At 38.9% G+C, this 15,347-nt stretch overlaps 1 protein-coding gene across 2 annotated transcripts in view; it reads right to left on the reverse strand.

Annotated features, from left to right (window-relative positions):
* The window catches only part of SLC35D1 (solute carrier family 35 member D1), a gene marked incomplete at both ends in the record, with an annotated part of 49,931 nt that overhangs the window by 14,588 nt on the left and 19,996 nt on the right, over positions 1–15,347 (reverse strand). Inside the window, 2 exons of one of the 2 annotated variants that reach the window (XM_079697650.1) lie at positions 3,577–3,655; positions 4,780–4,847. The exons of the other annotated variant lie outside the window; for it this stretch is intronic. Coding sequence (XP_079553776.1) covers positions 3,577–3,655; positions 4,780–4,847 — 147 coding nt within the window. The remainder of the gene's footprint in view (positions 1–3,576; positions 3,656–4,779; positions 4,848–15,347) is intronic. 2 annotated transcript variants of the gene reach the window in all.

Raw genomic sequence — 15,347 nt, forward strand, 5'->3', positions numbered from 1 at the left:
ATACTGAAGATTATCAAACTTTCCCTGCCCTGTGGCACACGCTGACATTATCAATCTAGATAGAAAAGCACTGCTATTACTAGGGGCAGAAAACACCAAGGCACATTTAGCAATCTCAGAGAAGAGTGCTTTTTTCCTCCCGTAGAGGTAGCAGTTGACTTTCCAGGGGAGAGTGAAGAAGGAAAATCAGCTTACATGCAAGCATCTTTCCCTCTTTCTTGAAAAGGAAAAAAGGGATGGTGGGGAATTTACCAACTCAAAGACTGTTTCTAGAGCAATCTTCCTTGGCACCTTAAAAAACCACAGGGGAAGTCATCTCAAAGTAGCGTACCTAAAATCACCTCTCCCAACTCCCTTAAACTCCCAGGTGTAAACATCTTCTGCTTATCTCACTCCCTTTTTGGCTTGTGAGATCTTAGTTCTTAGACCAGGGATAGAACTGGGCCCAGGGCAGTGAAAGCGTCTGGCTCCCTTTTAATTATCCTCAGACCGTAAAGGTGAAATAAAGTTTTCCAGGGCTTCCCTGGTGGCGCAGTGGTTGAGAGTCCGCCTGCCGATGCAGGGGACACGGATTCATGCCCCGGTCCGGGAAGATCCCACATGCCGCAGAGCAGCTAGGCCCGTGAGCCACGGTCGCTGAGCCTACGCGTCCGGAGCCTGTGCTCGGCAACGGGAGAGGCCACAACAGTGAGAGGCCAGCGTACCGCAAAAAAAAAAAAAAAAAAAAAAAGTTTTCCAAAGTTTCATCTCTTATTCAGTTCTTCCCTAACCTCTCTTCTTTCACATTAAGTCACTGCCTCCCTCTGTGCTATTACAACTGCCAGAAACGGTAAATGTCACAAATATTTTTAGTACCTGGGCTCTCTCCGATTAGACCTGTGAAGCAGAAAGTATAGTGCCATAGTGTTTTTAAGAAGCCAAAAACAAACTTCAAAATTATTTTTTTAATGGAGTATGCTTTGAGAGAGCATTCAAAATTATGTCAGCCTCTTCTAGGTCTAAGAATGGAGACAGAAAGTTACTTTAGAGCAGATTTTCTTATTATTTGAGAGGAAAAAAATAAAATTAAATACCATGTAACAGTAAACAAGGCTGGTAGGCAACTTGGGAAAATGTGTAACAGGACCTCTTGGAATACAGAGATCCAGGAAAAAGATTAATTTGCATAAACTGCCCAAGGAACTTCAGAAAGGGAAAGGACAGAGAACGCAACCATTGTTGCTCAAAATCAGTCAGAAGTTAGAAAAACTTTCTTTTTTAATATTTATTTATTTATTTGGCTGCACCAGGTCTTAGTTTTGGCATGCCGGATCTTTAGTTGCGGCATATGGGATCTAGTTCCCTGACCAGGGATCGAACCCGGGCCCCCTGAATTGGGAGTGCGGAGTCTTAGCCACTGGACCATCAGGGAAGCCCCAGAAGTTAGAAAAACTTCAAGTATATATTAGGGTATCCTAACCAAGGTTTTCTATCAGAAAAGACACTCATGCTCCCAAAGTAGAACTTACCAGGAAGCACAGAAGAGTCTGCGCTGGTAGCTCAGAACTAAGACTGCAATCTCAGCCTTTAGTATACCTGAGACTCAGCTGGAAACCCTGATGATTTCCACGCCCTACTTTAGAGATTCTGATTCAATACATCTGAGGTGAGCCTAGGAATTTCCATGTTTAACTAGCTCTCCTAAGTAATTTTCCCACCACACACAGGAGAAACAAGGAATGCTGACCCAAGGGTTTATGGGGTTAGGATCCTCAAGCACAGAAGGAAGCTTGAAGCCTGCTGGGGAACATTAACTGAGCTACAAGGGTTGTAACTGGGAGGCTAATGAAAGAAGCTCCACTGTGGCCTGAGACACTCCAAACCAGCAAGGACATCAGGGTACTCCCATCTGTCTGAAGGTATAAGACGTCCTTTAATAGCAATACCACATGGCCATGAGAAGCAACAGCAATTATAAACCACAGCTGACCCTTGAACAAAGCGGGGCTAGGGGTGCAGTGGAAAATCCGACTGTAACTTATGGATGGCCCTCCTTACCTGTGATTCAGCATCTGTGGATTCAACAACCACAGATGGTGTAGTACTGTAATATTTACTACTGAAAAAAATCTGAGTATTAAGTGGACCAGAGCAGTTTAAACCTGCATTGTTTAAGGGTCAACTATAATCAGATAATCCATTTTTTCCCCTCCCTCTAGAGTTTGGAAGTAAAACTGCTCCCTTTGCACTAAGTTCATACAGTTCTGTGGGGAGGAGGAAATATCAAAAGAAAAGTACTGGACTTTATGTTAATGAGAGCATGACTGTATTTGTACCCCATGCTAATGATGATAAAGAACGGACACTAAGAAATTCTAAGCAAATAGGTTTAGTTATCTGCTAAATAACTTTCCCTCACCATCCTTCTTCTTGGTTAAAAACATGGCACCAACTGTTCTGTCTCTCATGTTCTTACTGTTTTTATTCTGAAAAGGCAAGTCATCTACTTTGCTCTTGAAGCACTCACTTTACAAAAACCGAAACAGGGCTGAGAGCTAATTTGGGAGCTGAAACTGTCTCAGCCAGGCCAGGCCTTTGAATGCCTATCTCTAGCTTTCACAGGAAGTCACACAACTGACTTGTTATAGTTTAATTTAGAATTCTATTCACACCAAACATTCCAAATCCATGATTTGAAGACACAGACCTTCTGAGTTTTAACCCAAATCTAGTTTCTAAAATGAGGCCAGGCAGACGCAACTCCATTGGGGTGTAAAGGGAAACATAGCAGAACAGTACAAACTTTGCCTCTGCAACCCCTTCCCTCGCTATTGACAAATGGGGCACCAGAAAGTAAGTTCCAAAGGCAACTGTACTCTTTCCTCCAAATGATCCAGGACCTACCTCTATCTTGCTTTCTTTAGAAAGCAAGCCTACCTCACTAATTCTTTTGGAATTAGGGATGCTGTGGCCTCTTCGATCTTAAAGCACCAGAATCACAAAGTCAGATGAAAGAGGCCTCAGGCTTCAAGTCACTAACTGCAGCTCAATATTCAAGTCAGCTTGGCTCTCCTGGCTGAAGACAAATGAGCCTCCCTCAAATAAAATGGATCAGGAGGAAATGACATCACTGGAAATGTCAGACACGGCTTTTAAAAGTGGGCCATTTAAGGTTTGGCTCACGCTTAGGAAAACTCCCCTGATTCGCTTTTGGCAGGCATCCTTTTCCTACGGAACAGCCAGAACTCAGCGAGGCAGAGAACAATTCTCATTGGGAGTTAAAGGGACAAACCTATCAGTACCAAGCTAGTCATCTGCTCTGTGAGGAACAGGGCTGACTCTCCTGCCTCTGCTCTGAGATGACGCATTCTCTTTTTCCCACACTCCTCAGACCTAAGTTGCCTAAAAGTAGAGATGATGCTTTCCCTGAGTTCTTAAGGATTGTTCTAGAAACCACCCCATAAGTCATCAAACTACCAAGGCAACACATGAGGAAGTAAGAATGATGGGGCTTAAGGCCACAGCCAGACTTATTTTAGAGGAACACTTTTCAAATAAAGAAGGCACCCAAAAGAGAACAGTATTTTTTCAACTCACCTTAATACAGCCAACTATTGTAGTTGTAAGAGCAGAATTATACTGAGTGCAGAGTACTGTGGCATACATCAAGATAAATCTGGAAAAAAGAAGGAAAAGGTATCTTATAAGTAAGATTCAACTGCTGTTTTTATAATAACCTCTAGCCAAGAGAAACAGTGTTGGCCATGCCAGTACATTCTACTAGTCACTGACTGACTGTGAGCTTTCCCTACTTCACTGCTGCTTATACTGCAGCTTCAGATTTTTTTTTAATTTCATTAAGGAGAAACACATGTACATTTAACGATCAGGTGCTTTTCCCAGCTACCGCACCAAAACCTTGAAACCACCATTCACAATCATGAGTACTCTTTTTAGATCATAGTCCTAATTCACCTAACCCAGACAGAAAGCTCAGGACTCACAGACCCTGGCTCAGGTGTGCATGTCACATGAGGCCAATATGATTCCAGACCAGGGTGAAGGCAAGAGAGATTCTTAAGGATGGAAGAAAAGCAAATGAGAACTACTTTAAGAGGGGATATCGTTCACTTAACAACAAAGTGGCAGCAGTCAGCAGCCCCAGATTTTACAATGAGGCTTCGAAGCCTGACTCAGTACCAAGGTATCATGTCAACTTTATTTTGAAGCATCCAATCACTATGTACCTAGCCTGTGCCAGATCCAGTCACAAATATTGAGTGAAATGACTGGTTGAGGGAAAAAAGCATTAGGGATATTTGGAGGTGAAGAGAAGAGGCAGATACAGCACATTTGCAGATACCCTCTTGCCTTCTACAACCTGGCAGGGAGAAGTCAGCCCTAAATTCAAAGGCTGCCACTGCTACCTACTAATTCTGCAAACTTAGACAATTTACTTGAATTCTGGGCCTGCTTTCTCATAGGTAAGGGGACAACAATATCTGTCAAATGGTCAATGTAGAAATAAAATTAAATGCATGTTGAAATATAATGGTGCTTATCACATACTAGCTTATTGGGTAAATACTAGTTTTTTTCCTTCATCCTTCTAAGCATGACTTTGAGATCAGTTTGGTAGCCCTGAGGGCACATTCCCAAGGGTGGTGAAACCACTTGAATCTGGAGGTTTATCCTAAGCTGATACACTCAAGAGACAGAACAGGATACTAGGGAATGAGGCAAAAAGACGCTAGAACAAATCTGCCTCGGAAAACTGTTAACAAGGCAGCAAAGGCTTACCCCATCACACAAGAGAGGGTGAACTGCAGAAGAAAGAGGGTGTCGGCCCAGCCTTCAAAATCCATTGCCTGTAATACACAAGAAAGCGCCGGACTTTAGAGCAGGCTCTCAACATCAGCCATTCCACTCATTAACCCAACTCCTGTGCGCTTGCTCCCGCCACGCTCTGCCACATACATACATTTCCCTGCATCGCTCCAAGCGTAGAGTGACGTTCAAGAATGTCATATACATGGAGCTGAATCAACAAGCAGTTTTGTAAGGTTTTCTCCTTTCCAAAATATGTAAGGTGAGGGAGATTTTGTACTTCTCCCTGTTGGTACAAGGAAACTGATATTTGCTTGAAGGCACAAGCCATGTCCTACTAATCTCAGCAGTTCTCCCAGATGGCTGGTATTAAATAAAGGCTTTCTCAAACCTTAAAACGTATTTCTTCCCTGTAATGTGCGAAAGCTCAAGTACAGCCTTAGTTACACAAATTCAGCGGAGGTCTGTCCAGGAGGAATTATTTTAAAACAGTTGATTTTGTAAAAGCAAGATTTCTGTTGTTCTGTTTGTTTTGAAGCCAAAAGCAAAGGAATGAATAGAAGTGACAGGTGCATTGATCATCTCATTTCTCATCCAATAGGGAGGGTTTGTCTCTCAAGTACATAATTTCTCTTGCAATATGAGTTTGTCAGGCAAATATGAGAAACACTCCACTTTTTCTCTCTCTGCCAACCTGTACAGCTTCAACTCTTACCACTTCAACATAAATCCCACAGCTCCAGGGCTCCAGCAATACCAGGCTCCTTGTGGTTTATAAAACATAACCTGCAGTTTCAAATTCACATGGCTTCGCTGGAATACCCTTCCCCTCTACATTCATCTGACTCCTGCTCACCCATCAAACTAGAAGCCAAGCAGCTCCTTCGTGGGGCTTTCCCGGATCAAGAACTCCTTCCTTTGTGCCTCAGCAGTACTTCTCTTTAGTGCTCTTATCTCTCTGAACTGCAAATCTTTCTACACCATGTCTACAGACTGTGAGCTCCCTGGTGGGAGGAACCACATCAAATTAACTGAATCACATTCCAAACACAGCATTTGACAGACAGTAGACATTCAATTCGTTTATGGTTCTTTGTTGAGGCATAACATATAAAAAATAAAATTCACCAATTTTAAGTGTGTAATTCAATGAGTCTTGAAAAATATATAGTCATGAAACCACCATTACAGTCATGATAAAGAAATTTCGGCCTAAAACCATGAAACCTAGAAGAGAACCCAGGAAAAAGCTCCTTACCACTGGTCTTGACAATAATTTTTTGGCTGTGACACCAAAAGCACAAAAAACAAAAGCAAAGATAAGAGGGACTATGTCAAACTAAAAGGTTTCTGCACAGCACAGCAAAAGAAACCATCAACAAAATGAGAAGGCAACCTACGGAATGGGAAAAAATATTTGTAAACCAGGTATCTGATAATAGGTGAATAGACAAAGTATATAAGGAACTCATATAACTCAACAGCAAAAAAAAAAAAACAAAAAAAAAACCAAGCAACCCAATTAAAAAATGGGCAAAGGAAGTGAGTAGACATTTCCCCCAAAAGGAGGCACAAATGGACAACAGGTACATGAAAAGATGCTCAACATCACTAATCAAAGTGATTTGATCACTTTGCATCTAAGATGCAAATCAAAACCACAGTAAGCACCCCACACCTGTTAGAATAGCTGTCATCAAAAAGACAAGAGATAACAAGTGCTGGAGAGGGTGTGGAGGAAAGGGAACACTTGTGCACTGCGGGTGGAAATGTAAATTTGTACAGCCAAGATGGAAAACACACACACAAAGACACACACACAATGGAGCATTATTTAGCCATGAGAAAGGAAATCCTGCTTTTTGCAACAACATAAATGGACCTTGAGGGCATTATGCAAAGTGAGATAAATCAGACAGAGAAAGACAGACACGGTCTGATCTCACTTACACGTAAAATCTAAAAAAGCCAAATTCACAGAAACAGAGGGTGAATGGTGGTTGCTAGAGGCTGGGGTGTGGGGGAAATGGTGAGAGGTTGGTTTTACAACTTATAAGATGCATAAATTCTAGGGATCTAACGTATAAGCATGGTATTATAGTTAACAACACTATATTATATACTTGAAAATTACTAAGAGAGTAGATCTTAAGTGTTCTCACCACAAAAAAAAAAAAAAGGCAGTTATGTGAGGTGATGGCAGGGTTAACTAATGCTACTGTGGTAATCATTTCCTAATTCATAACTGTAACAAATCAACCATTGTACAACTTAAACTTACACAATATTAAATGTCCATTGTATCTCAGTAAAGCTGGAAAGAAAGAAATATTTACCACCCTAGAAAGTTCCCTCCTGCCCCTTTACAGTCAATCCCCTCTCCCATTTACAGCCCCTGGGAACCTCTGATCTACTTTCTTACTAGAGTTTTACCATTCAGTAATTTCATATAAATGAGAGATTGTACAGTATGTACTCTTTTATATCTGGCTTCTTTCACTTGACATAATGCGGATGGCTTGGTTCTTTCAGTAAATGCATCTTTAATTTTATAATGAACTGTCCAACTGTTTTCCAAAGTAGCTATAACATTTTGTATTCCCACCGGCACTGCTATGAGAGTTCCCGCTGCTCTACATTAATACATACATTTGGAATTGTTTCAGACCGTCCAAGTGATTAAATAAATGGTAGCTCATTATAATTTTAATTTTTTTAGGTCATGAATCAATTTATTGATCACAAATAGCATTCAAAAATAAAACAGAACAAAATAGAAAACAGGGTGTATTCCGTGTAACAAGAAATATTTTTTCATGAAATTTTGCCTCATTTATGTGTGCATGGGAGTGTATACTGAATCACAATATAATTATTATTTCTAACTGTATGTGGAGGTCAAACATTTTGAGAAATATTGGTCTAGGGGATCAAATGTTATTTTTAGGGTTAAATGTTTAAAATATTTATACACTGACATGAAAATTGTAGTTTATACCTGGTCGAAGCATGGCAAGACTCACACAGATAAACCGGAGTAAAAAATATTACAGACCTAATACTTTTTTTTTTTTTTTTTTTGGCTGCGTTGGGCCTTAGTTGCGGCACATGGGATCTTCGTTGAGGCATGCGGGCTTCTCTCTATTTGCGGCGTGCAGGTTTTTCTCTCTCTAGTTGTGGTGCGTGGACTCCAGGGCAAGTGGGCTCTGAAGTTGTGGCGCTCGGGCTCCAGAGCGCGTGGGCTCTGTAGTTTGCGGCACACAGGCTTAGTTGCCCTGCGGCATGTGGGATCTTAGTTCCCCAACCAACGATGGAACCCAAGTCCCCTGCGTTGGAAGGCAAATTCTTTACCACGGGACCACCAGGGAAGTCCCCAGGCCTAATACTCTTGAAGAAATAGAATACATTCTATTTCACACACAGACACCAACATCTTTTGTCTTGAAACTTGTAGCACTTTCCTCTCTTATAAGTTCCATTTCTTCTTCTTTTTTAAAACCTTCATAAACTGATTACTGGCTTTGAAGTCAGACCTGCATCCAGATCCCAAATCCACCATTCCCTATGTGTATTATTGTAATTTTAATTTGCATTTCCCTAATCACTTATGAGGTTAAGCATCTTTTAATGTGCTTTTTGCCATCAGTACTTTTTTTTTTTTGCAGTACGCGGGCCTCTCACTGTTGTGGCCTCTCCCGTTGAGGAGCACAGGCTCCAGACGCGCAGGCTCAGCGGCCATGGCTCACAGGCCCAGCCGCTCCGCGGCATGTGGGATCTTCCCGGACAGGGGTACGAACCCATGTCCCCTGCATCGGCAGGCGGACTCTCAACCACTGCGCCACCAGGGAAGCCCAGTACTGTTTCTTTAGTGAAGTGTCTGTGCAAATCTTTTCCAAATTTTATTCAAGTTATTTGTCTTCTTACTACTGAGTTTTAAATTAACAGTTTAAAAAAATATATTCTAGATACAAGTCCTTAATCATATATATTGGGTTGGCCAAAAAGTTCCTTCGGTTTTTAAGTAAAAATAAAAGACACATTTTTCATTTTCACCAAGAACTTTACTGAACAACGTATTCACCCTTTTGTTCCACTACCTTCTGCCATTTTTCAGGCAACTTCATAATTTCATCTTCCCAAACATTTCATCTTTTTGAGCAAAGAACTGTTCCAGGTGCCTTTTACAGTTTTCCAGGGAATTGAAATTTTTTCCGTTGAGAAAATTTTCTAAAGACTGAAATAAATGGAAATCTGAAGGTGCAATACGGCGGATGAACCAGAACTTCCCAGCCAAGCCTTAACAGTTTTTGCCTGGTCATCAAAGAAACATGCGGCCTTGCGTGATCCTGATGGAAGATTATGCATTTTCTGTTGACTAATTCCAGACGCTTTCGTCAAGTCCTGCTTTCAGTTGGTCTAACTGAGAGCAGTACTTGTTGGAATTAACTGACTAGTTTTCTGGAAGGAGTTCATAATAGAGGACTCCCTTCCAATCCCACCATATACATATTACCACCTTCTTTGGATGAAGACTGGCCTTTGGTGTGGTTGGTGGTGATTCACTTCACTTGCCCCATGATCCCTTCCATTCCACATTATTGAACAGTATCCACTTTTCATCGCCCGTCATAATTTGTTTTCAAAACGGAACTTTTTTTTACGTTTAAGTAGAGAATCGCATGTGGAAATACGGTCCAGAGGCTTTTTTCCACTTTAACTTATGTGGAACCCAAACATTGAAGTGATTAACATAACCAAGCTGATGCAAATGATTTTCAACGCTTGATTTGGATATTTTGAGTATGTTGGCTATCTCCCACGTGGTATAACGTTGACTGTTCTCAATTAATGCCTCGATTGATCACTGTCAATTTCAACTGGTCAACCTGATCATGGAGCATCTTCCAGTACGAAACTTCGCAAACCACATTTGACACGTTCGATCAGTCACAGCACCTTTTCCAAACACTGTACAAATCCTTTCGTGCGCTGCAGTTGCGTTTTTACCATTCTTGAAATAATAAAGCATAATGTGCCAAAAATGTTGCTTTCTTCCCATCTTCAATATTAAAATGACTAGACAAAAATTCACCAATTTTGATGTTTTTTTTTAATGCACGCTGATATGACAGCTGTCATACAATCTAACAAAACAATCTAACAAAATTGTTTTGAATGAAGTTAAAGACAACTAAGCATTACTAGAGCCATCTTACAGAAAAAAACAAGTGAACTTTTTGGCCAACCCAATATATATGAATGCAATATATGCAATACATGATTATACAAGTATTTTCAGTCTGTGGCTTGCATTTTCTTAATAGTGTCTTTTGAAAAACAATTTTAATTTTGATGGAGTCTAAGATCAATTTTGTGTTTTACAATTCTTGCTTTTTATGACTTTTCTATGAAACCCAGTCTAAGCCCAAATCACAAAGATATTTTTCTGTGTTTTCTTCTAGTTTTATAGTTTTAGCTCTACTTTTAGGTCTATGATCCTTTTTGTATTAGTTTGCTAGGGCTGCTATAACGAAGTACCACAAACTGAATGACTTAAAAAACAGAAATGCATTGTCTTACAGTTCTAAATGCTAGAAGTCCAAGATCAGGGTGTCAGCAGTGTTGGTTCCTTCTGAGGGCTGTGAGAGAGAATCTGTTCCACGTCTCTCCCCTAGCTTCTGGTGATTTTCTGGCAATCTTTGGTGTTCCTTAGCTTGCTGAGGCATCATTCTGGTGTCTGCCTTCATGTTCTCATGGCATTCTCTCTATGTTACTGTGTCCAAGTTTACCCTTTTTATAACTGCACCATTGATATGGGATTTAGGGTCCATCCTACTCCATTATGATTTCATCTTAACGAATTACATCTGCAATGATCCTGTTTCAAAACAAGGTCACATTCTGATACTGGGGGTAGGACTTCAACATGACTTTGAGGGGAGGAACAACACAATGCAACTCAAAATACTTTTCAAATTAATTTTTGTGTATTTCCTGAGGTAAGGGTCAAGGTTCATTTTTCTGCATATAGATGTCAAACTGTTCCAGCACCATTTGTTGAAGAGATTATCCTTTCCTCATTGATTTATTTAGTTACCTTCAATAAAAACAACTGACCAAATGGTCTATCTGTACCTCTTGATTCTCTGCTCTGTTCCATTGGTCTATGTCTACTCTTAATCCAATACCACACCGTCTTGATTACAGTAGTTTTATAAAAGTCTTGAAATCAAGTAGATAAATCCTCCAACATTTTTCTTTTCTAAAAGTTTTTGTTTTTTTTAATTGAAGTATAGTTACTTACAATATTGTATTAATTTCAGGTTACAGCAAAGTGATTCAGTTATATATATGTCTTTTTTCAGATTATTTTCCATTATAGGCTATTACAAGATACTGCATAGAGTTCTCTATACTATACAGTAAATCCTTGTTGCTTCTCTATTTTATGTAATAGTAATTTGTATCTGTTAATCCCATACCCCTAATTTATCTCTCCCCCCGACTCCCTTTCCCCTTTGGTAACCATACGTTTGTTTTCTGTACCTGTTGAGTCTGTTTTGTATATAGATTCATTTGCATTATTTTTTAGATTCTACATATAAGTGATATCATATAATATGTCTTTCTCTGTCTGACTTACTTCAGTTAGTATGATATTCGCTAGGTCCTCCAACATTGTTCTTTTTCAAATCTGACTATGATAAGTCCTTTGCAATTCTATAAAAATTTCAAAATCAGCTTAGCAATTCTACAAAAAATCCTGCTATGGGATTGGAATGGTGTTGAATCTACAGATCAATTAGAAGAGAATTGACAGATTAATAATATCAAGTTTTCCAATTCATAAACATTCATAAATATAAAAATAATTTATTTCGGTCTTTTAAAATTTCTCTCAGTACTGTTTTATAAAGTTTTCAGTGTACAGACATTGACATATTTTGTTAAATTTTTCCCTGAGTATTTCATACTTTTGAAGCTTTTATAAATGGTATTATTTACTTAGTTGCCAAGTGTTCATTGCTGGTATATGGCAGTACAGTCCATTTTTATATGCTGACCTTATATCTTACAACTTTGCTAAACTAATTAGTTCTAATCACTCTTTTCTAGATTCTTTAGGATTTTCTGCATATATGATCATGGTTTTTATAGAGATATTGTTAATTCTTCCTTTATAATCTCTTATTCTTACCTTCCTGCACTGATGGGGTCCTTGAGTATAATGTTGAATAGAACATTATATGAGAGCAGACATCCCTGCCTTGTTCTCAATTCTAGTGAAAAGGTATTCAGTCGTTCACCATTAAGTAAAATAGCAATACATTATTTTGGTAGATGTCCTTTATTAGGTTGAGAAAGTTCCCTTCTATTCCTACTTTGCTGAGAATTCTAAACTCATAAATGGGTGTCAACTTTTGTCAAATACATTTTCTCAAACTATCAACATGTTCTTCTACTTTATTCTTGCCAATATGAATTACACTGATTAACTGATTTTCCAATTTTAAACTAACCTTAATTCCTAAGATAAACACAACTTGGTCATGATTTAGTGTCCTTTTTATATACTGCTGTATTTTTTTGGACTATAGTTTTCTTCTTTCCTTGTAATTTTTTGTCAGCTAGTGGTAGAGGGTATGCTGGCCCCATAAATCAATTGGGAAGTGTTCTTTTCTATACTCTGGAAATTTTTATGTAGAATTAGCATTGTTTCTTCCTTAAACATCTTGTAAAATTCTCCAGTGAAGTGATCAGGGCCTGGAGTTTCCTTTCTCGGAAGGTTTTAAACTAAAAATTCAATTTCTTTAATAAAGATAGGGCTAAAAACTAGGGCTTTTACTTATTTTAATTAAATAGAGCAATTTATTTAATTGAATAAGGCTATTCATGTTATCTATTTCTTCTTGAGTGAGCTTTGGCAGTTTTGTCTCTTTCATGAATTTGTCCATTTCATCTCAGTTTTTGAGTTTATGGTATATTGTTCATAAAATTCCCTTATTATCCTTTTAATATATGCAGGCTAGGTAATGATGCCCCTTTCTCATTCCTGACGTCGGTAATTTGTGTATTCTGACTTTCTGTCCTGATCAATTGGCCATGGTTTAGCAATTGTACTGATCTTTTCAAAGAACCAGCTTTTAGTTTCATTGATTTCTCTACTGCTTTTGTTTTCTATTTCATTGATTTCTGCTTCCTTCTATTTACTTTGGGTTTAATTTGCTCTTATTTTTTCTAGTTTCTTAAGGGAGAGGCTTAGATCACTGAATTTAAATCTTTCTTCTTTTATAATACATATTAATTTCTAGTTTAATTCTGTGCTGATCAGCGAACATACTCTGGGTTTGATTCTTTTAAACTATTACCACTTGTTTTATGCCCCAGAATATAATTTATCTTGGTGAATTGTTCCATGTGCACTTGAAGCAAATGTGTATCCTCTTGCTATTGAGCGGAGTGCTCTACAAACATCAGTTAGGTCGGCTTGGTTGACGGTGCTGTTCAAGTCTTCTCTATCCTCAATGACTCTGAGTTTGTTTTATCAGTTACTGAAAGGAGAATGTTAAATCTCCACTATAGGGCTTCCCTGGTGGCGCAGTGGTTGAGAGTCTGCCTGCTAATGCAGGGGACACGGGTTCGAGCCCTGGTCTGGGAGGATCCCACATGCCGTGGAGCAACTGGGCCTGAGAGCCACAACTACTGAGCCTGTGCATCTGGAGCCTGTGCTCCGCAAAGAGAGAGGCCACGATAGTGAGAGGCCCGCGCACCGCAATGAAGAGTGGCCCCCACTTGCCACAACTAGAGAAAGCCCTCGCACAGAAATGAAGACCCAACACAGCAAAAATAAATTAATTAATAAACTCCTACCCCCAACATCTTCTAAAAATAAAAAAAAAATCTCCACTATAATTGTAGGTTGGTCTATTTATCCTTTGTGTTCTATCAGTTTTTGCTTCATATATTTTGAACCTCTCTCATCAAGTACATACACACTCAGTATTGTTATACCCACTAATATTAACCCTTTTAGCATTATGGAATGTCCCTCTTCATGGTATAGTTTCCTTTATGCTTATTCTATTTAAGGTTTATTGAGTTCCTTGTGGGTACAGATTTAGAGTTTTCATCAAATTTGGAAAAAATTCAGCCATTATTTCTTCAAATTTTTTTTTCTCCCCCACCCCGCCCCTTTTTCAGGATGATACTTACACAAATGTTAGACCCTTAATATTATCCTACATGTCACTAATAATCTGTTTGTTTGTTTTCTAGTCATTTTTTCTGAACTTCATCTTGAATAGTTTCTATTACTATTTGTTTAATTCACTGAACTTTTCTTGTATAGTACCTAATCTGTTTGATACCTTCTGCTTTATTTTTCAATTCTGATTACATTTTTCATCCCTAAAAGTTTCACTTGGGTCTTTTTTTATATCTTTCTTTTCTCTTCTCATCCTTTCTCAACAGTCCTTCACTGCTTTCAATGTACAATTCGACATCTACTAAGTTCCGATCATGTGCCAGGCCCCATGGTAGGCCTCAGAGCACTAAGCTGAAGATGGTTTAGTCAGGTTTGCTGATAGTGAAGGGACAAACGGCAGCAATAAAAACGTACCACCTTATATTTATGGAGCACATTATAGTTTACAAAGTGCTTCCGTACATGGCCTGTCATTTGATTCCTACAATAGAAAGGCCAAGCCTTATTATCCCCAGAAGACAATGAGTAACTTACTTCAGGTAACACAGCTAATCCATGGTAGACTTAACATATTTCAAAGCCCAATGTTCTCTACACAGAGCATTAAATTTTATTCAGAAAAATGCCCCAAATATTTAGTGCACAGTCCCCTTTGGGAACATAATAACTATATAGAATATTAAAATAAGTCTCAAGGACATAATTCTATTTATATATAATTCAAAAATAGAAAAATAATTCTCACAGGATTTTTTTCTTTCCCTAAATACTCAGCCTGTCTCTGGAGAAAGCCAGTCTACGGGACAGGCAGCCTGTTGCATTCCCCTGCTTTGCCATAGGAATGGATCTTTGGCAAGCAGCAGACATTTGAATGTATAGCTGCAGGATAAATATGACCCAATATGACTCCTTTGTACTCCTAGAGTACAAAGGAACCCACTCTCCTTTTATTATGCCATAAAGATGGCATAATAAAAACAATAAAAGCTACTGCTTATTAAGCTATTATGCTCTAGGCTCAGAAATATTAAGTAACTTTACCAAAATTATTCAGCTAGTAAATACCTGTTCAGCTCCATAACCTTCATCCTGCTATCTGGACTACTGGGGAAAACCAAAGACAAGGCAATATATTCTGAATTTTCTCCTAGATGGTTCCACATGGTTACTGAGTCAAAAAGCGAAAGTTCTAACTCTCTCTCTGCCATTAATTTTCTGTGAGGCCATCATAAAGTCATTTAACCTTTCTAAACCTCTACCTATATTACAAATATACAAAACTACTCCATCTGTCTGTTGTGAGAATCAATCGAGAGAATAAAATACAGACTCTTTA

The sequence above is a fragment of the Hyperoodon ampullatus genome (genome assembly GCF_949752795.1).
Source record: "Hyperoodon ampullatus genome assembly, chromosome: 2".
Lineage (NCBI taxonomy): Eukaryota > Metazoa > Chordata > Mammalia > Artiodactyla > Ziphiidae > Hyperoodon > Hyperoodon ampullatus.